The following is a 21,220-nucleotide window of genomic DNA, read 5'->3' as shown; positions in this document are numbered from 1 at the left end:
TCAGTATAATCACAAATGACAGGCCTTTTGTACAGCATATCAAAGCCTTGTTTAGTTCTTTTTTCCTCTCTAATTAATCATATCTGGAGCCCTTAGACAATTAAAACATTAGTTTCAAAATATCTAACCACAGTAAAGTTCATTTTTAAGATCGTATCCATATCAATATCAGTGAATATTCACTTGAATAGTTGCTGTTTGGTCTGTTGTCTCATGTTTTCTCAGTTGATGCTTTTTAAACTACTACTTAAAACACATCATGGATGTCTATGATTATCATCCAGACTGAATCCGACACATCAGTTTGCCATCAGACTGATAAACGCCATCCGATCCTCGCCTCGCAGCTGTCCGGACCAGGTTTTGATACAGCGCCGCCACTTGCCGGAGCTCTTGGATTGGTTGAAGGAGAAAGGTAGCCCGCAGAGACACGGCTCCTTGCCTTGCTTCAGTCCCGTCAGTGGAGCGCGAGGTGCGGCGCACACACAGACAGACACACACACAGACTCACAGTTCACACACAGTCGCCTCCTGCACGCGTGGAAAGGTTCGACAGAGAGGGACTGTGTTTTTGGAGGACTTTGATTTTGTGTGGGAGCATGAATTTGCCATCAAGACATCGATCCACACCTCTAGACAAACCAAGTGAACCTTTAAAGAGAAAAGCAAACGGAGGCAGATTTTAATGCAACATCCTCCGTGACGGAGAGCGATGCAGCCACCTCTTATTTCATAAACTGTCACATGTGTGCTAAAACACTGAGCTGGATATATTTTCTTTAAAGCCATTTTTTGCGCTCGGGGTTGTGATATTTGGACTGCAGCGCGCCACGAGGGACGATATTGTTTGACAGCAATTTCTCAGTGAGTCGGACTCAGAGCGTAGTTTGACTTCTCATCATGGGGTACGGTGCACAAACTGACAGAGAAGGAGGGAGAGTGCCGAGATTCTTTACCGAGATGCCCACCGTGTCCTGGTTTTTGCTTTTCCTCCTGGTGGATATCGGAGCGGCTCAAGGTAAACTTTATTCTTGACCTGTAAACTTGACTTTTTTTCTCTGCGTAAAAGTTTGCTGAACTCTTGTAAGCGTCAGCTGGAAGGTGGTGGACAGGAAAAACGTGGATTATATTTACGGCCACTCTGCACAAAATGCAGTTTACACACGTTTTGAAGCTGAATTATATGAAAGACTAGGGGCTTAAATCCAGCATGTAGACTGTACCAGAGGAGGAGGCCTACTACAATGTCAACAAAATATAAAAATATGAGAAGCCATCATGATTTAATTAAGGCTTTATCAGAAAAAAACGATGCAATGGGGATAATAAAACAATTGAACTATTGGAAATTCTCCACTTTATTGTGTAAACCACACATCATCACATCTGTTTCTCTAAGGACAGAAAATAAAGATCCACTGCTCCAGAGCTGTCATGCACATTGTGGTTTCTGTTTTACATTTTCCCAAATCCTTTAAGGATGTACAAAATTACACAATTACACAATAGCAATGCATATTTATATAACTCTAACTAGCATGTCCAGAATCACTACGATGACAGAAGTCAAAAATCACCATAACATCCTATAATATAAATTAATGTCATTTCAGTTCTACTTCTTGTTTAGAGTAAGCTGATTTTTTTTAAATGAATCAACAAAGCTGCACATTCTTTTATTCAAACTGCTTTCATTTTGGTCCAGCTCCAAAATTAGATGTCCACCATATGGACAAGCTCATCATCTAATGATAAGGGATATCTGAAGCTAATCAAACAGTTCTGATTTTTGCTTAGAGGTTGAGTTTTTACAAGGATGGAATAATCAGCGTTTCTGAAATGAGTTGTGGAGTTTTGGATGCAATTTTCGTCTCCAAAACACATTTTACTAATCAGTTTTCATTTTCCCTGTACTTAACCTCAATCAGTAAGCATATTTTAAGCTTCAGTCTTTCATAAAATGATTTCTGTAAACTGTAAAAGCTGACGCTTGTGAAATATGCAGAGATAATGCCACAGCACCAGAGGCCATTTATTTATTTAATCTTCTTCCTCTTGAGTGAGGTGAGTGTCTGTCAGACAAAGGGGACTGTTGTGAGGCTTAAACATTGCGCATGTGCATGTGTATATCTGGAATTAAGGTAGGTGGTCTGAGTGACATGATTGGGCCACTTGCAGACTTCTACCTAACATCATGTTTTTTTATGTGATCCACACCAAGCTCAAATTGGAGGTCTAAGCACATATCCCAGACGGGGCTGTGGGTCTGTGAGCAACCTTATCTATGTGCTCCAGACCTTCATCTCACTCCTACATTGTTAATGAGCAAAAGAGGGAGAGGAAGAAGAAAAAAAAAAAGAAAGCACAGGTCCAGTTTCTGAAGGGCAGGGTGTGATGACATAATACCCATTCCAACACCCCAGAGAGCTCTGTGTCATTGACTGGATGGGAATACGAACAAGGTTCTTCTCTGTCCATTAAGAAGTCGATACACCAGGAGAACATTGTTTGAGCCTAATTAATGGGCCTCGCTATTTTGGGACACTGATGAGCTCTACACATTTCCAAATCGCTGGAGAGTCCCTTCCTCGGTGTAAAACTACTGGTGATTAAAGTGGCTCGCTTACCCAGACGCTTCTTGGAAGTTGTTATTCGAACATGCAGTCGCTGCATACTTTTAGAAACATCTCATCTGGCTGGAGCAGTTTATTTTGACTTTGCCTTTGAGAGGACTTTCTTATCCCTGCCAGAAAGAAGTGAGCTCTGGGAAATGAGAGCGCTCATTAACCTGCTGAACTCTTGACAAAGGGGACAGGTTGAGACAGATATCTGTGAGGAGCTGCCGGAAAGGTAGCTGAGAGCTCTGTGACAGGCACTTGATTGGAAACCCTTAAGCACATGTACTTCTGGTTATACCCACTGCAGTGTGTGTGTGTTTTATAAGTGGATGAAGTAAATCAAAGATGTTATGTGGAACACTGCTGCATATACAGAGACTGAGTAGGAAAATCATTGTGCTACATGTACAACAGTGAGGAAAAGAAAATCACATTTAATGTTGTTTTCTTACCTGGCTTTCTTTTTATTTCCATGCCTGACCTTAACACTGACATTTATATAGTGTATCTCTGTGTTACACAGTGGATACATGGGTGCTGACCTTCCTGGGATTAGTTCAGTTTTTCCACAGTGCTGTTCTCATGTCTCCATCTCTTCCTCTCACACCACGATCCTGTCTCTGCTGCCTCTCCAATCTCTGATTATATGTCCTCTGAGGATTGCTTATGGATGGAAAAAGTTAGAGGATATTTAGTATGTATATATATATATATATATATATATATATATGGATTCTAAAAATATGTTGGAAGTTTGCTGGCTTTGCAGGCTTATCTGTGTGCCGTTTAAAAGAATTCAGGTAACTGTGAATGTTATTTTATTTCATCATTATTATTCTAACAGGCTTCACTCATGCCTGACAACTGGCTCCATGGGACTGCTAACGTTACAGCCACTGCAGTCATTATATAAACAGGACCAACAAGCACAATGAGCACATTGTGTTTGAGGAGCAGCACTTATGAATTACCTCGTATATGATAGCCTTCTGCCAGCGCCTGTTAGCTGCCAGTATGACATGTTTAAAGTCTAGCAATTTGATCTAATTGAAGAAAATCCAGGCTGAGTTGCAAAGGTGAAGGAAGAGGGAGAGGTAAAATATATATTTAAAAAAACTCATGTACACGGTACGGCTGAACGGGGTCACAGTTGCGCGCCGCTTGCTAGCTGAGCCACTGACAGAGCGTGCGGTAGCGAGTGATAATTACTGTGAAAAGTGGCTGCTGAGTTTGCTTCCCTGCTCCACTTGATGTCATATACTATTGTTATGAAAGCAAAAAGTATATATATACACCTGGTTGCTATTTTGGGTGTGGAACAGTTCTGCACCGAGCTGGTGGATCAGGATATCTTGTGCTGTGCTGGTGGAAGCAGATATGGCGGCTGTCTTTGTAAAACAGGCCTGTAGTGGGGATGTACACTTGGGCCATGAATTCAAACTCCATCTTTACTTCAATGACACTTGTTTTGTTATTATTTTATAATTCTGCTGAATTTTTGTGCATGTTTAATTTCAGTTATGTGAGCTGTAAAATTAAATCTGCTGTTTCAGAGCTGTCAGCATGATGTGTAAATGCAAATTTGATGGAGAAATACAGAGTCATTTGAGTTTAATTGTATAAATGATGAATAAAACAGGCAAATTTAAAGTTTAATCAGCTCTTGGAGCCTTCCCTGTTTAATTTGTGCGTACATTTCTCATTATGTTTTATAATTCTAAATATCAATACAGATAACATGACCTGTCAATATAGTCCCTGATGTTCAGCTGCCTTTCTGCCTTCCTAAGCAATTATATTGTTTATTCAGCATATTGTTTTCTCCGATTGCATAATTTCCTTTTCCAATAGTGGTGTAGGTATTCAAAAATTTAGCAAGAAATCATGATTACTCAGGTGTTTAATATGATGTTTAGGTTATTTGTTGCTGCTACAAGAGAAGGATGGGGCAGATCAGAGGGAGTGAGACAGAGAAATAAGGTGAGGATTAGCAAAGGAGAGGAAATGGGAGGCAGAAGAGAGAGAGCGAGAGAGAGAGAGCGAGAGAGGGAAGGGTGAACGCAAGATATGGAGCGAGGACAGGGACAGACAGGGGAGGAGAGGAGAGTGTGTCATTAATCACCCTGTGTGACACTCTCAACTACAGGGGAGCTTCACAGTGCAACATTCACTTCTATTAGCAGTCCATTAGCAGAGCTCAGCACAAGTAGCAGCACTTGACAGGTAGGCCTGTGCCAGAAAGGGTGACCTGTGTCTCTCCACAATGCATATTGCACCCTTTATTTTGTGTGTGTGTGATTGCTGACAGACTTTGTGAGGGTAGGGTAAGTCAAAGTGCACCTGAGGGCAGAAATTACTCTGACATATCATGGCAAGTTTTGCTTTTTAGGGTATACGCAGCAAATGAAAATAATTGTATGAAAGGTCCCACTTTTCAATTACACTGCTGGATGAGATAGGAGATAATGATGATGATGATGATGATGGTGATGGTGGTGACCTGATTTACTACCTGTGATACTCCCTTTGCCAGAAAATGGCTCTTCAAAGTTGAGATGGCTGATGCATTAGAGAGGTACAGTAATTTCTCATCCAGAGCCTTGTTGGCCTCTTACTAACCAAGAGCACTGTGATTACAGGATACTAGTAGCCAAAGGGGGGGACGGGGGTGTGGACCACTGTCCCTGCTCTTGATCTACAGTTCATATATGATTAGAGATCAGAGCCGACAGTCAGAGAATCGGGGGGGTAGAGAAGAGGACAGAGCCGAAGGGGGAGAGAGAAGTGATTACGAGTTAAGTGGCCCTTCTCATGCCATTATAAGCAGCAGGGCTGACAGAGCACATCACGAGTGAGTATAAGTACACACTCCAGTCCTGCCCTTTAATTTGGCAATGAGTCCCCCCTCTTAGTGTTCATTCACTAATGTCCTCTTGCATTTTTGTGTTCCTAACGGGAAATCAGTCAAGGACATGCATGCCATTACAAACACAGGTAGATAGTTATTGAAAAAAGTCCTTACAGTGGTTTTTGTTTGACATTTTTAATATTCACAATGTGTCTGGTAACATGCTCGTTCTGCTTCTAAGAAATGTTGACAAAAGTCCACATTAAGATGTTTGTGTCTGTCATTCTTTTATTTATTTTTTTTCTCCAAGCTTTTCTTTTACATGTCGCTATAACTTTTTTTTGTTTTTGCCATTCATGCAAAGTAAACATTGTTAGGAGGAATTTGCCCACGGATTGCTGGTATTCTAATACCTTCTCCATAAAGAGCTTGTTGTGCTGATGAGCATTAAAAACCCAACAAAATGCTCCCTGATGCCCTTTAACAGCATTCTCTGCACTTTTGGTTCTCTGGCCCAGCATGGAGCAGTCTTACAATAAGGCAAGCACAGGCCTAATGTGGCACAGCCAGATGAGAGAATTAGCAACAGTAGGTCAGAAACTTTGGCCTTTGCACAGAGAGGGTGACATCTTCAGCTACTGCTAACTCCAAAACACTGGCTTTAATGGATATAATGATATATATGATTTGTATTCCACAAAGAAAATCATTAGAACTAACAGTGTAGCGGATAGCTGTGAAAGAGTCTTGATTATGAATATCATCTTGTCGCAGTGCTCCTTCACTCCTCTGCTCTGTTACCATCAGGCCACCATTGACGGCTGTACTATGCTCAGCTCTAATGAGAAAGGCCAATATACCACTGAGGCAGTAATGAGTGAGATGATAACAGTGGTGACTCATAACATCCTGAGTCACACACACTCAGGATGGAGTCACCTGGATTTTCATGTTTCTATAGAAATTCATCCTGCTCTTCAGAATGGAAATACAGCTGCTATCTTTTCCCTTCAGTTCTGCCTCTGATTGACAAAGCTAAACCTTTAATCCTGGCTTTGCCCTGTCTTGTGCTCAGAGCCTCACTAGTGGAATGAGACGAGAGCAAACACATGAAAGCTCCTCTGAATAATAGGAACAATATTCATCTGTAATAAGTCATTTAAGAGGCTGGTTGGTATTTAAACCTGTGAAGTGGAAACATCTACACATTTTTATATATACCTGCAGACTGCTGTTGAGTGTGTCTCTGAATTGTGAAGTGGGGTGGTGGTGGTTTCCAGTTGCCGCACTAATGTCTGCTTGTGGAGGGTTGTGGTCTATGTATGTCAGCAGAACAGAGAGGGGGGTAAGAAGGGAGGGAAGGCGGCATGGACCCCTCTGTCCCAGGCTGAAACATGAGAGCAGGAGACCTACGCTCCCATTTCCTGTCTCTACTTTATCAGCATCTTGCTCTCTGTTATTTCTGCACTCTTAAAGCATCTGATGAAAGCCTTGCCACAGATAAATGTTTGTGCCTCCTTGTTTTTTATGGGGCTCAAATGAGGTACTTTATCCGCCCACTCCACCCCCCCCCCCCCTCGGTCTCTCCTTCATTCTTTTTTTTTTTTTTTTTCTTCATTCCTGTGTCTGCTTTAGAGATGCCACAAGAGAAGTTATAGTCTCTGGTTTATATTAGGGTTCCTTAAAGATGGGCTTGGGACGCCTAAAAGGACAATGCTTGTTCTTGTTCTTCTCAAGGAATAAATTTTTTACAGGACATTAGGGACAGGGCTTAAAAGGAGGTGGATTTTTTTTTTTTGAGTAAACCACATTTGCGCTGACATTGTACAAAATAATTATTTCCATGTATAGATGAGTGCAGATGGGGGGGACTTAAAGGAACCTCCTTGCTGTGTCTATACTTTTTCACCTTTTATCACCTTTTTCATTCTTGCTCATATAATTCACCGTGCTTCTGTTTTCTTAGAATTAAGTCTGAGTATAGCACTGCGTGTCTTTGTGTGCACATATTCTTGTTTGTCTGCATATGGTGGCAGAGCGTGTGTGTGTGTGTGTGTATGTTTATTCAATAATAACAGAGTCCGAGAAAGTCTGCTTCAGATAAATCTATGCGAATACCAGACCATTCATCCCCAGGAAATCAATCTTTCTCATAATTCCCCTCATTTTTCTTCCATCTGTTATCTACAGAGCTGCCAAACAGACTTTTAAACAGAGCAGACCATTACCAGAGGGCAGAATTAAATGTGTGTCAGAATGCCAGCCTGTAAAGTTGTTGTTTTTACTGAGTTAAATGAGGTGCTAAATTAAAGCTTCACAATTGTGTGCTGTTGTATGATTAATCCCCTCCAACACTTCATACGCTCCTGTTGACAGAGCAAAGAAGACTTAAATTTGAGTCTTATTTTTTTTAAAAAAATATGCAATTGAGATCATGGTAGTGTGTGTTTTTGTTCTGTAATTACTCCGTACATGTCTCAGCAAACACAGGAATTTATCATCAGCATTGTGGAATACATTTTGTTTTCACAGTCGAGTCTGAATGCAAAATAGCAGCGTTACTGCCCAACACCACCACCACCATCATCATCATCATCAGCGAAACCCTACTGTGTGACCTCCTTTCTCCATTTTGGGCTTTGTTACTGTGAGTTCAGTAATAGTTTGCAACTTGAGATTGCTGTTGGGTGTCAGCATTTTCCTGTGTTTGTACAGCGTGTGTGTGTGTGCCATATCTCCATGATCAGTCCCCCGTGACTTAAGAACTGGCAGACAGTGTTTAACTGAAGCAAGCTCAATGGGTCTCATTTAAATGGGGCCCAGACAGAAGCCCCACGGTGAAAGGTTATTTTATGACTTCTAACATGTAATGCACACTGTCGAAGCTGCTACAATTTGTGTACTTGCCAGTGAAGGCAAACTGTACTGTATTGTTCTTCTCTGGGAGTCTGTCAAGGAACCAAAAGGCACCGCTAACATTTTAAAATAGTGGCTCTGCTGATTTGTATGCATTCTCCATTTAATGAGTGCTATGCAGATTATAAAAACAGAGAGCACGGAGCTGAAGTTCACTGCTATAAATGTTAGGATTACATGATGTTCCAACACAAAAGGAATGAAAAAAGTAACTATAGCTGCCCCGGCACAACTAGCAGCAGTATCAGAGAGTGTCATGTTTTTTCAGTGGCTCACTTTAATACATTATGAAAGATGTACAGTACAATAAATGCAAATCTTCAAGTTGTGAAGGATTGGCAGCAGAGAAGAGCTTCCAGCTGTTCGTTTGCCCCTTTAAAGGAGTTAACCAAACAGTAGGCAGAAGGTGAATAATGGATGTTGTTGTGATGATTGCTTGGAAATGCAGAGGAGGGGAGAAAACAGCATTTTTTTTTCTAAACCAGGTCAAATAACTGAATTGGCCCTATTTTGTATACAGAGGAGCTTTCATGTTTGAAACTCGTAGAGTCAACACAATTCATGTTTGCGGTTTAACCTTTGCAGGCTTCTAATCCGTTCAGGTAGGTAACCCAAAATATTGGTGCAGACGTTTACCGTGCTACAAGTGCTGTTATCAGCTCTCACTAAACTACTTACCTGCAGACCATCAGTACAGAAACTGATCTGTTTATGGCAAATGTCAGTCTGGAGGAGGGGTGAGCTGTAGACAGCTATCGCACTGTAAGAAGGATTAGCATCACATTTGATGGGTTCATGGGCCCCACACTGACTTTTTCATTAGTGATTCCACAAATTTGCTCACACCATTATCAGGTTGATAATTTTTTTCTGTGCAGTGTTGTGGTAGCAACACAGGAGAAGAGACATCCAGGCTGCTTTGGGTCTAGCTTCTGCTGTGGGGTCTTCTGGCACCACAGTGAACCCTACATTCACCCAGCTGGTAACCAGCTAGATGAAATGATTAAAGGAAACAGCCAGGCATGATCCAGACTGGTTCCTGCTGCAGTTCCTGTAGTATACAGCAGAGGCTGTGCAGACGTTCATGGTACCAAGCTGAAAACTTACTTTGGTGAACTTCAGTTTCCCTCTAAAAATGGCAGGGAAGCTTGTTGTAGATAAAGTTTTGGTTCTGTGATTCATGTCATCTTTCTGTCATTTATGTGTGATGATGTGTTGGTTTTGCTTATATTACACAGTGGCAAAGGACAGAAGTAAGGGAGAGAAGTAATATAGAACATCAGCTGTAGCCACCAAATGGTCGCCATCTTCACCACGATCCCACAGGAGTGCTCTCCTCCTAGCAGCCTTTTGCCAAGCTGCCCATCAGTTTGGCAGAGGTGCAGTGGTTGCTCGCCATCAAGACAAGATGATGGAGAAATTAGATCCCAGTTTGGGGGAAAAAATGAGTGAGCTTAGTAAGATGACAGGCTTGTTTCTCTAATTCCAGACATCTATAAACTATGACTCCATCCAGAACACCAGCTGCGCTGAAGTCAGCAGACTAACTGTAAACTGATACACCATAATGGCTTGCTGCAGATATGCTGCAGCATGTGCAGCGGAAACCGATAATTCAGTGGTGACACACCATGCATAGGAGTTCCCATGGTTTTTAGGCTGACGTGAGGTAAGCTGATCTGTCAGGTAAATGCAGATGGGGTTGCACTTGGTAGATGTTGAAGGGGAGGGCGACGCAGGGCAACTTATTATACTGCTGTATAATGGAATGAGTTATACTTCCTGATGAGCTTTCCTCAGGAGCTGCTTGTTTAAATGTGTCTGCACCTTATTTTTGCTGCACAGTCTATTCCAAATATGTTATTTAGCAGCCACATACCCCACTAGTAGACCCCTGCCAACAAATGCATTGATATGGCCTGAGTAGAAAGAGGGGAGGTGGAGACATGAAATGAAGTAAACCAGAGATGACAGAGCCACTCCTAAGCTCCATGGTTTTTCACCACAGGATGAACAGGCTGAGAGCATCCAGGATTCAGGCACATTAACCCTACAGCTATTCTGAGGGCTCCTTTGTGTGACTTTTTATTCATGGAAGACGGGCAAAAATCTGGTAAACAAATGCAACAATGTTAAATAAACCAATGTTTTGTAAGGATCAGGAGCTTTGAGCATTGACATCTCACATGCGTATTTCTGTCCCATTGCAATTTTTTGGGGGAAATTTGGCTGTGTAATCTGAACCGTATTGTGTTTCTTCTCTGTGGAACACCAGATACCAGCACAACCTGGTTTTGGTTTTGAATGCCATTTTTCTTGTTGGCAGTTGCTTCCACATTGATTGAATTTAGAGGCAAGAGCATGACAAACTCAGGCTGGAATATTTACACTGCAGCTTCCATTTTCGCTCTTTTGCCATAGCTTGCTTTAATAAGAACTTGACAGAATGCAGTAGGCTGTCCAAGGAATTTCATCAGTGCATGTCAAATCCAAGGAGTGTCAGTGGTCACTACTTTAACACGCTGCTCTGTCTGAAGCCATGAAGTCAAATGGATTGGTCAAAGCAGCTCTGACACACATGGGTCAGACAAGTGGGAGGACAAAAGTGATCAGTGCTTTGATCAATGTGTCACAATGAACGGATGTAGCTGTCTAACATCTATCATATCATCATCTATCATAAAGGTTTTCTCAGCACCGCCTGTCATATCCAACTTTACTCTTCTTGTCTGTTCTTTACTCTCTTCTCTCACTTTGTTGGAAAACACTGGGTGTCAGATGGAAAAAATTACTGTCAGAGCCTACAAAGAGAGTTTTTGCAAAAGGCTTACAGGATTATTTGCCACTGTGCAGCCCCAGTTATATGCAGATATGTGTCCTTTGTATTGGGGTGGTCTCTTGGGAGTGAAGCAGACATTTTAATTCAATCAGCTGCGATGCTCTCTCCTCCTAAAACTCACTCATCTCACTTTAGTGGTACAATTACGAACTGATCTGCTTCGGCCATCTTGTTGTGATTATGTGTTTACATGGGAGGGGAAGGTGTTTACTGTGGAACTGCAGCACCGTCCCGCTGTTCATTTAACTACTGGGGGGGAAAAAGAGCCTATGTGAAATTTAATTTATTTATCATCTCTGTAGAGTTGTAATGATTCCCTAACTGCTATTGTGATTGTGTCCTCCTGAGTCCCATTGTTTTTTTGAGAAGAGTGGATTGGTGGCATACCCAAAAAGTGGATATAATGTCTGCTCATAGCCACAGCTACTCATAATATTATTTTACCTAATTGTTTTGATTGTTCCATAATATGCACAGTCCAAAGTTCAACAGCAGAAGGAATAAAAAAAGATAAAATAACTAACTTAAAAATATTAGGCACATAGACTACAGGCAGACCTAAGAATACTTAAGTAATAATGAGTAAATAAATGGATTTTATGTGTTCCTTTTTTAGTGTAGTAGAGTGCGATCTATAAAGGGTAAAATTGCTTCTGCAATCTGTCTTTTAAATTGCATGAGACTTTTAAAAAGAGCAAATTGAATAATTTGTTTTTCTTTTCATATTTTTAAGTACCCTTCCACCACTGGCCTTGTATGGACCCATTACTGCACCATTTGGCGATAACATTACCTCACTAATCTTACTGATGGTCACATTCCCTCTTCAGGCCCCAGCACTCTGCTTTATTGGTGTAGCATTATGTGTGTGTTTTGACCATTGTTTACTCCACAACATGCCACTTGTTATCTTCTGCAGCAAATGGCTGTGTCTTTACCAATCTTGTCTGGCTTTTGTCTGCTTTTCTTTTTTTCCTCTGGATGAGCAGCCATTTAGTACAAGGGTCATGGTTGTAATTGACAGCCACCACTAAACAAATCTGCCCGGCTCGGCGGTAGACCAACCCCACCTCCTGTCCCCCTCCCGCTACTCTAATCTAACTAATGCACCCATGTGTGTGCTGGAAACTGAATTAAGCATAGAAAACTCAATACCTGATCCATCTGACAGAGCTGCCTGCGTGCACATTAGCAGTTTCTCTGCAGCCCCTGTAATTGTATTACACAAGTTGGCCGCTCTAACGATCAGGCCTTACACACACTTACACACTCATACACACTCTCACTGTTGTTGTTAATCGCTGCCTTCGCTGGCCCTGGAGGCGTGCAGCAGGCCAAGAACAGAGCGATCGGGAAGGTGGATGAGGAGGCGAGTATAGTTCAGCCCTCCCTCTAGGCTGACATGAAATGAAATCATAGTCTGTGTGTGTGTGTGTATGTTCTTTGCGATTGGTATGTTGTGCTGCATCGTCTTTTGTTTTTTAATGGCTCTTTTGCTGGACTTTGCTGTATCTGCTACTGTGGCTTCTAATCAGTGTATTTTTTCAGCTCTCCTGCTGTGTGGCCCTGTTTCTGTTCTTGCCTTCCCCATATCCCCACTGCCTGCTATCTGTGTACTGTCAGCAGTCCTTCCCCTTGCCAGAGAACACAGTATGATAAGATGAGCTTACACTCTCCTCCTTACTAATCTCTTTTGACCTATGCAGAAACCTATGAAAGGTTGGAAAAAATATATCTGTGTAGTATTATTACACAAAAGATAAGGGTTGAGGACTCAGAGGAGATGCAGATGTAATAAGCAGTATATCTGATTACCTTGATATCATACTGGCGATTATTTTCCTCCTAAACAAGCTTCATGGACTTTATCACAGAGAGCCCAGTGAACACAGGCAGATAGGGAGGAGAACAAAAGGACTGGAGGAGGGTGATTAAAGGGGTCGTTGTGTTGATTTGCTGTGTGTTACCATGCAAGCAACCATTCTCTCTGGCCTCACTAATGGAGACTTCAGCTTGAATCCAGGCAGAAGCTCTTTAAAATTTTATTCCTTCTAACAGGCTGATTTATAATGATGAGCCATAGACTCTTTTCCAGCACAGCGGGACATCACAAAGACTCCTGGGAACTATATATAGTAATACCATGAAGGGACCTGCCACAGGCATGAGAATCCAGCAGATAGACGGTGAAAGATGAGCTGCATAGCCCAGCTCAAGGCTGACGATGTATAGATGGCCAGTGTTGTCCGAAAGACCTCTTTGACCTCTACTGCTCCCTGGACCTGGTGATACCCTACTTGCCAGATGACACCCCATGATCATACGCCTGGGAAGATGTCTAGTTTGTGAGGATGTGTGTGTGCCTGCGTAAAAATCCCTAAGGGAGAACTTTTCATCTACTCGGAGAGTAGGTCATCAGATATGCCTGTGTGTGTTCACCTCTGTGTCTGTGCATGTTCACATTTCTTTGAGTGTGTGTGTGTGTGTTCACGCACACAGGGGAGGAAGAGGGAAGAGCTGGGATGGGCAGCTTTATCATGCTTATCTGAAAGGTCACTCCGTCATTGTCGGAATGCATTTTACAGAGCCTCCCTGTGGTCACCGCAAGAAGGAAGAGAGGACTGAACGGTGGTACCCGTGCTGTAAAATGTTGCATCGTTTTCCATCAATACTTAAGAGATCAGATCTTGATATAAAACATTCTTCTGTCACTTGTGATTGTTTACATTGTATGGGGTGTGGTTAACAGCATATTCTTCACCTTGTTTTCATGTATATTAATGTGCAGCTATTCTAAAAACAAAAGAGGACACCCTTTCTAATTTACCAATTCTCAGCTTTAGTCGTTTAAAATGTTTTTCCCTCATCCACTCTTTAAATTGCATGCCAGTTATAGTGGACACCTAAAAGTAGCAGATGAGGAAATGCTTACATCTGCTTTGTTCCTCTGCTTGTGATGGACTGAGGCAATGGAAGATACTTATTGATGAGACCTTTTTCAAAATGAACTTATCATTTATGTGTTTCTTTATAACTTTATAAAAATGAGACCAGCTAATGTTTAAAACTAAAGAAAGTAAATGCAACCTAAGTTTGAGCCTACGAAAGGGTTAATTAGGTTTGGAAGCACAATTATCATCGGAGTGAAAAATGCGTGGAGGAAGGGAGCCATCCTCCTGTGCCTATACAGCACACAAGCCAAATCTCTGAGCAGCACTAATCCTACTGGTTCTGCTGGTTCTCTCTCCTCCCTCCTCCACCCCTCATCCCTCAGCAGGTAATTCTCCCACTGCCAAAATGTCCCTTTCTGACATCCATCCACTGTTTTTTCCCCATTCATCTCTCACCTGCCTCCCACCCCTCCCAACCCGATGCCCCTATAGTGCTCTGTTTGTTTTCACTGTTGTGTCTCTGTGACATTAGCCGCAGTAATCCAATTGAAAGCTTCTCCGACCCGGAGCCAGGTTCTGTGGGGTTGAGGCGTTTCCATGGGGATCGCATGGATTCCCAATTAAGCTCATTAAAGCTCGTTATTAAAGCTCGCTAAATCTCATCCTGACATGGTAGCACAGCTACTGGTGTCTAACTTTGCTAATTCATACAGTTACACCCCTCCCAACACACACACACACACAAGCATGCACACTTGCTAATATGCATGCTCACTCACAGAAGTCAACGGTCTAATGCGCTTTGTTGGGTGTAATTAAAGCTCTCCATAAACCCTGCAGCTTTCCCTGCTTCTCGGATTGTACGGAAGAGAGAAGTGAAACGTAAAGATTTTGTGAGCAGTATCATTAACATATCCAAACACAAACATGTGTGCACATGCAGAGTACTTGTGAGGCTAGTGTGAAAAGACTTGCCCATCATTAATGAATGATGTGTTTGAGCCACAGGAGATATTTTCAGTCTAGTGTAAGGGTGGAGAATATGTTATTTTCTTCACTCACACACACTCAACCATGTTACTGTATGCCCCCTGACCTCACTCTAAATTTACACGTCAACTCCAAATATTGTTCTTTGGCTGCGAGGGGGAACAGTAAACCATGATGTTTTTTAGGGTCTTCAGGGGCCTGAGTGGAACAGTGTGTGTGTGTGTGTGTGTGTGCGTGTGAGTGAAAGAGAGTGGAGAGCAACTCCTCGCACAACCTGAATCAGCCCTTTGATGCTGACTGGCCCTGACATCAACAATGTGGCCTTTCACAGCCCTCACCCACCTCTGAGGAGCTTACTGAGAACACACACATATATAGTCTTTCTTTCTGTGTCACTCTCCCTTCGGTTTTCATTGTTTATTTTTGTAGCTTTTCATGCCATTCACAAGGAAACTGTGCTAAAGCTGGAAAGAAGAGAGTAAACGCTGGAGGTGGAGGACAGACTGGGGTAAAAATGAGACGACATCCGATTCAGTGAGAGATGTTAATTCTGCAATTTCCAAGCAGAACCAATGAAGATCTTGTTAAATCCTGTGCAGAAATTACAGTGTAAACACCAGAGAAATGAAAGGATATTGAGCTGAGCATAGCAAAGAGTTGAATTGGTCAGGGCCAGAGGGACATACAGTCATTGACCGTGGATTTTTTTTTTAAAGCGTCCCCTTGCAGTTTCCTACGTTCCTTTCAAACAGTTCCTTCTTTTGCCTTACCAGTCATGTCATTACTTTGACATTAAAGGGTTCCCAACCCCTGTGTCACAATGGCTGTGGTTAAAAGTCCATTCCAAACAAATGTTGAAACACTCACAGTCCTCTGAAGGGAGGCTCTGAAGTGCAGCTTGCTGAGGGACATCCATCATTGACATCAGTGCTAATTTTGGTGACATACTCGGCAAAACATGACCAGCTGTGTGTGAAAGAAATATGAACTCAGTGTTTCCACATGATTTTTTTTTTTTTTTTTTTTTGCACTCCACACTTTTCAGCGGCTTACAAAAGCAAACGGTTATTTCAAACATGTGTTTCTGTAAAGCTTGAAGGAATTGACTGTGATATCTGTGACAAATGATGTTTTCAGATGTGTGTCTGCTGGAACATAAATTCTCTGAACTTCATCTTTGTTTACTCTGAGCAGGCTGTGATGGACTTGTTAGCATTAATTAGCATTCGTTCTCTTGTAATGCAGCCCCATTATGCTGCTGTGGGCAGAGAGAAATTTATTGAGGTTGACACAACTTGACAGAGGTGAAGATCCGTCCCCGGGGCTGTGGCCTTTTACACGCCATAATGAGATAATATGAGAATGTAATAATCACGCTGACCTGCGGTTTGAGCTTCTCAATCATACACCAGTTCACTGTGGAGTGGAAGTACTTATCGTTGAATGCATGCTCCAAATTCATGTAAAAAATAAGTAGAAGTACTCTCTTCAGTGTTTTGTTTCTGCTGCTGACTTCTCTTCAAAACCAACAATAGCCTCGTGGTTAGGACATTAACTCCATCTCTTCTGATGCTCTCAAGTTAAACACACCTCACAGAGCTATTTCCTGAAGATGAATGCTACTCTGTGATGAGCAGTGCTAAATGTATCCAGTCATTTCCCCTGGAGCACGAGTCTGTGTTTAGGTGACGGATGAAGGATGTGGTCAGTCGTAGTATGGTTGCCTTTGGTGCCTTGCTGCCTGCATCTCTGCCACGTGGCACTGGCCATTAAATCTGTTGTTTCTTTTTCTACAATGAGTGACTTGTGTGGCTGGGAATAACCTGAAAATTATTGCAAAATGAGGAACTGAAGCTTTTCTTCTCTGTGAAGATTTTCAGGTCTTACTAGCCATCTAGGAAATGACCATGCTATTGCCACACCACCTGCCTGCCGTTCATAATATGAATCCCTAAAAGTATTTGTTTGAACTAGGACAGGCTACACTTTTTTCCTTTTTCAGAATATGTGGAAAAGCTTCACCTGATAATTTTAACTTTTTAATGTGTGTATGTGTACAGTTCCTGCCTGGGTGATTATTAGGTTAGTTATAGCCACTTCCGACTTAGACAGCAGTAATCACAGTAATGGCTACAGTCAACACACAATCCCGCTGCCCACTGATGATTTAGGGAATCTTGTTTTTCCTCAGCCTGTAAACACTAGGTCAAGCCAGCTGCTGTCAAGGAGCCTTTGAGCTTCACCCTGCTGCTGCCTGCCTGGATCCACAGCTTCAGCGGTCAGAGGCTCATATTCCAGTCTTTCTGACAGGGGTGGTTTGCTTTGATAGTCAGGCCTGTTTACCGCTTCATGTCCTGGGGGCTAACTGAGCTCAGATCACCCTTAAATGAACTGAGGAGTGAGGGAAATATTCAACACAGCTGTGCTTACTCTAAGGGCTGGGGCCAGGAGAGACGTGATGCTCTGCTTTCAGGTACTGGGCAGGTCTCGCCTCTTGAAGCTGTCTTTAGAGAGCCTGTTTATAAAAATGTTTGCTTGGATATGAAAATAAAGATTTCCCCAGTGACCTGAGATGGGAACGTAAAGAGAGAAAGTGAGCTGGATGAAGATAAAAGATTTTTTAACAGGTAGCAAAGCAGCTAACCCAGTGGCTGCTAGGGAATATAGCAGCAACTCCTAAGCAAATCAAGGAGGTAGTGGTAGTCTGGAGATTCAGCCAGGGAAACTATCCCTGAGCAAATCATGCCGTCCCTCCCTAGAAGCTTAAATTAAGAAAAATTGTGATGTGAATGTCATTTACTGTACTTTTTTGCCTCAGCCGTATGTCTTATGCAGGCTTGATGTTTTATTCCCAGCTGAATAACAATCCTTCATCCTGGACATCTTCCTCTTTCACTTAAAGATTCATGTGCATTGGGGAGACATTTAGCCTCTGCTCTTTCCCCTAGTCTGTCCAGAGTTCTCTTAGATAGCTTTGTTGCTATGACCAATTTACCATCTCTGTGTGCCTGCACAACAGACCCAATGCTGGCACCAGCTATATGAGTGGCACAGAGAGACTGCAGTGTAATGAATAGAGGGCATGGCAAGCTATTTGGCAGGAGTGGATGGGAGGGGGTCACATATGCTGTTAAAGTGGGCAGAGTCAAGAAATATGGCAGGTAGTATATGGAAACAGCTTTGGCTTGCCAATAACTGACACTCTTCAGGTTTTCTGAGCAGTTTAGTTTTAGTGGTTTAGCATAAGCTATGGAGAAGTTGTTACTTGTGTGTTTGTTTTGTATGACTGTGTGTAGGCTGCGCTAATTACCAGCCTATTCTCAATTCATGAGAGTGGCCTTGCAGATTAATGCAAACATACCCGATGTTTGTTTGGCCAATTAGGAATCTATCTGTATCTGGCTTTTTCTTCAGCCATTTCCCCATGGTTCTGTTTCACACATATGCAAGTAGACCTTGAATAAAATGTAAATATATACCATACATAATGTAATTTATGCACCTAGTCTGCAGACCTATATGAGGTTACATTAAGAATCTTATATATAAATATATATATCTGCTTTTCATGTAAGTACTGTATGGTCCTGAGTTGCCATCTTTATAATCTTTATAAGTTTTAATATTTATATTTTGTCTAATTAATGCAAAACAAAAATTGGGTATGCAGATTTAAGCTTTTCAAAATTTGCCAAGAATTTTCTGCTTTGTCGATAATGGAACAACTGTTGTCAAGAGAAGTGGAAAGTCATGAGTAAGCTGTGAGCAAAAACATGTTGTGAGTGTATCCATGCTGCCCACTGTGTTGCTGGCGCCCGTGCTGGCCCCCTGTTCGCATGTGCATCCTGTACCCCTCTGCTTCACTGGCCCTCCCTACGTTTCTCCATATTTCCTCTAGTTCTTTCTGTCCAAGCTTTGCCTGGTGTGAGTTCTGGCATGCCGGCCCTGCCCTGCCCCTCTTCCACTCTGCTCCACTTCCTCCCCCTGGCTCTGTGTCCTGGCTGCCCGGCGGGGGCAGCCTGCTCACCTCCGGGGCAGCTGGCATGCCTGATGGCCCCATTCATCAGACCTGAAGTTTGGGAGGGGAAGGGGGCATAAAGAAAAGGGGGGACAGGGTGGGGGGGTTGTCGTTGACTTTATTGGGATAGTTATTAAATAAGCTATGATGACAGGGGAGGCAAAGGAATGCTTTCAACTTCCTCTGCAGGAGATGTCCTACACAAATCAGGCCTGGATGGATGACGGAAGGAGGGAGGGACAAAGGCAAACAGTAATTTTGTGAGCCCAAAACACAGAAGGGGGAAGAAAAACAGGCAGAAAGATATATTTACTATGGCAGAGACTTTCAGAAAATGATTTGGGGGGGGGGCTTAAAGAAAATAGAGCATTAGGGAAATGAACATACTTTTGAGGGTGAAGGAAAAGATTAGAGTTTGTTGTCTTTTAAAGACAGATGACTTGCCCCAGGCAAGGGGCTGGGGGACTGCAACGTGAAGGCTGGTGGTTGAATGGCTGATGACTGAATGACAGAACCCCTTCTGAGATCAGCTAGTAACCCACACACACAGAGTCCATTGAGCGTCCCAGCAGGGAAGAAGACACAGCCTCCGGGCCAGGGGCCAGCGGAGGGATCCAGAGGGCAATGAAGGTCTCCCCACAATTTCAAATACAGCCAGCAGTTAACTATTGGCATGGGAAAATCCAGCCCTGTGCCTCCACACCCTCAGCTGCATTCAACCCTAACAGTATCACATCCTAGTGTGTGTCTCTGTGTGTGTCTGTGTGAGATTTCCTTGACCCTAACCCTGCTCCACAGCTGTTGGACAAGGGAGGCAGAGTGCTGTAGAAAGAGAGGGACACAGAGAGAATGGACTGGAGATGAAAAAGCCTGAATGTTGTCCCTGGGGGCAAATTGAATGACTCCCTGACATCCTCTAGGCTGCACTCACATGCTGCCTGTTCAGAACAGTGCCTGAAAAAAAGTTTAATTCCACTGCATTTGTTTAGCATCCAATATTTAGTACTGGATTTTATGCTAATCTTCTTGTATACAACATGATGTGAGCTTTACAGTAATATCTCAGAGTATTTTAGGAACCAGTGTTTGTGCTGAAGATAAACACCCCTCATCTTTCAAATGCAGAACAGGGTCAGATACTCTTTTTAGAGCCATCATCGGCAACAAACATTACGCTAAAATTTGTTACATTTGTCAGACTGATGTGTGACTCATGTGTTGCCACAGAAAATATTTGGTGAAAATGAACCTCCCATCACTGTCAATGGCTTCCATTAGCTGTCACAGGACCTTTGTTTTCAACCGTCTCTTGGTTTAAGCTGTTGGCTTTAACATTTACAAGCCCCAAATTCATAAATTCGACTTAAAATAAAGAAAAATTATATTCTACAGGTCTGATCTAAAAGATGGGCCGACCCTCTGTGGTTGTTACGCATGAGTTTTATGAAAAAGGCTTTGGTAGCTGCATCTTTGCATCTATAGACGGTATAACTCCTGGTTAATGCAGACTAGAGGAACATGAGTGGAAATCAGGAAGCGAGCGACTGTAAACAGGAAGTGTGTAATCTGAGACCGTACCAAACCGTCTTCCAAAAAAACTGTGCACTACTTCTAGCTTCACTTTTTTTTTCCTTGTTGGATTCTGGTCTTGTCATTTGATTATGTTTTCACAATGTTTTTATAAAACAATTTGGCCAGTCAGGCTACTGTGTTAGAGACTGCTGGCATGTTTCTGCGGAAAAAAACTAACAAGAGCAGCTTGGCTGGAGCCAAGTTTCCCATGAAAAAAAAAAACATTACCCATGTAGTCGCTCATTACAAATAAACAAATACAGCTGGCAGTATAATGAATTGCACTTCAAAACATGTGCAACATGTTCAAGAAATTCACTTACAGGCATGCATGCTCCCCAGTCAGTTTTCATCTTTCACTTCAGTCTTGTAATTATCTTGTCAATTAACCTGGAGGTGGAAGGATAAATGACATACTTGTCTCCTTCACCAGTTCACCGGGGGCTCCTGTTTTCCTCTGATTTCAAATTAATGCACAGTGGAGTGCATAGCACAGAGAGACAGCTGTATGTTTGGAAAATCAGGATG

The 21,220-nt window shown here is 42.4% G+C and overlaps 1 protein-coding gene across 1 annotated transcript in view; it reads left to right on the top strand.

The window, feature by feature from the left end:
- Positions 1–495: 495 nt before the first annotated feature.
- unc5cb (unc-5 netrin receptor Cb) overlaps positions 496–21,220 on the top strand; it is a 93,825-nt gene continuing 73,100 nt past the window's right edge. The window contains exon 1 of the mRNA XM_028417706.1: positions 496–1,018. Coding sequence (XP_028273507.1) covers positions 901–1,018 — 118 coding nt within the window. The 5' untranslated portion in view covers positions 496–900. The remainder of the gene's footprint in view (positions 1,019–21,220) is intronic.

This window comes from Parambassis ranga, chromosome 12 (assembly GCF_900634625.1).
Source record: "Parambassis ranga chromosome 12, fParRan2.1, whole genome shotgun sequence".
Lineage (NCBI taxonomy): Eukaryota > Metazoa > Chordata > Actinopteri > Ambassidae > Parambassis > Parambassis ranga.
Note: the sequence above shows the minus strand (reverse complement) of the source record. Positions and strands in the feature narration are given on the sequence as shown.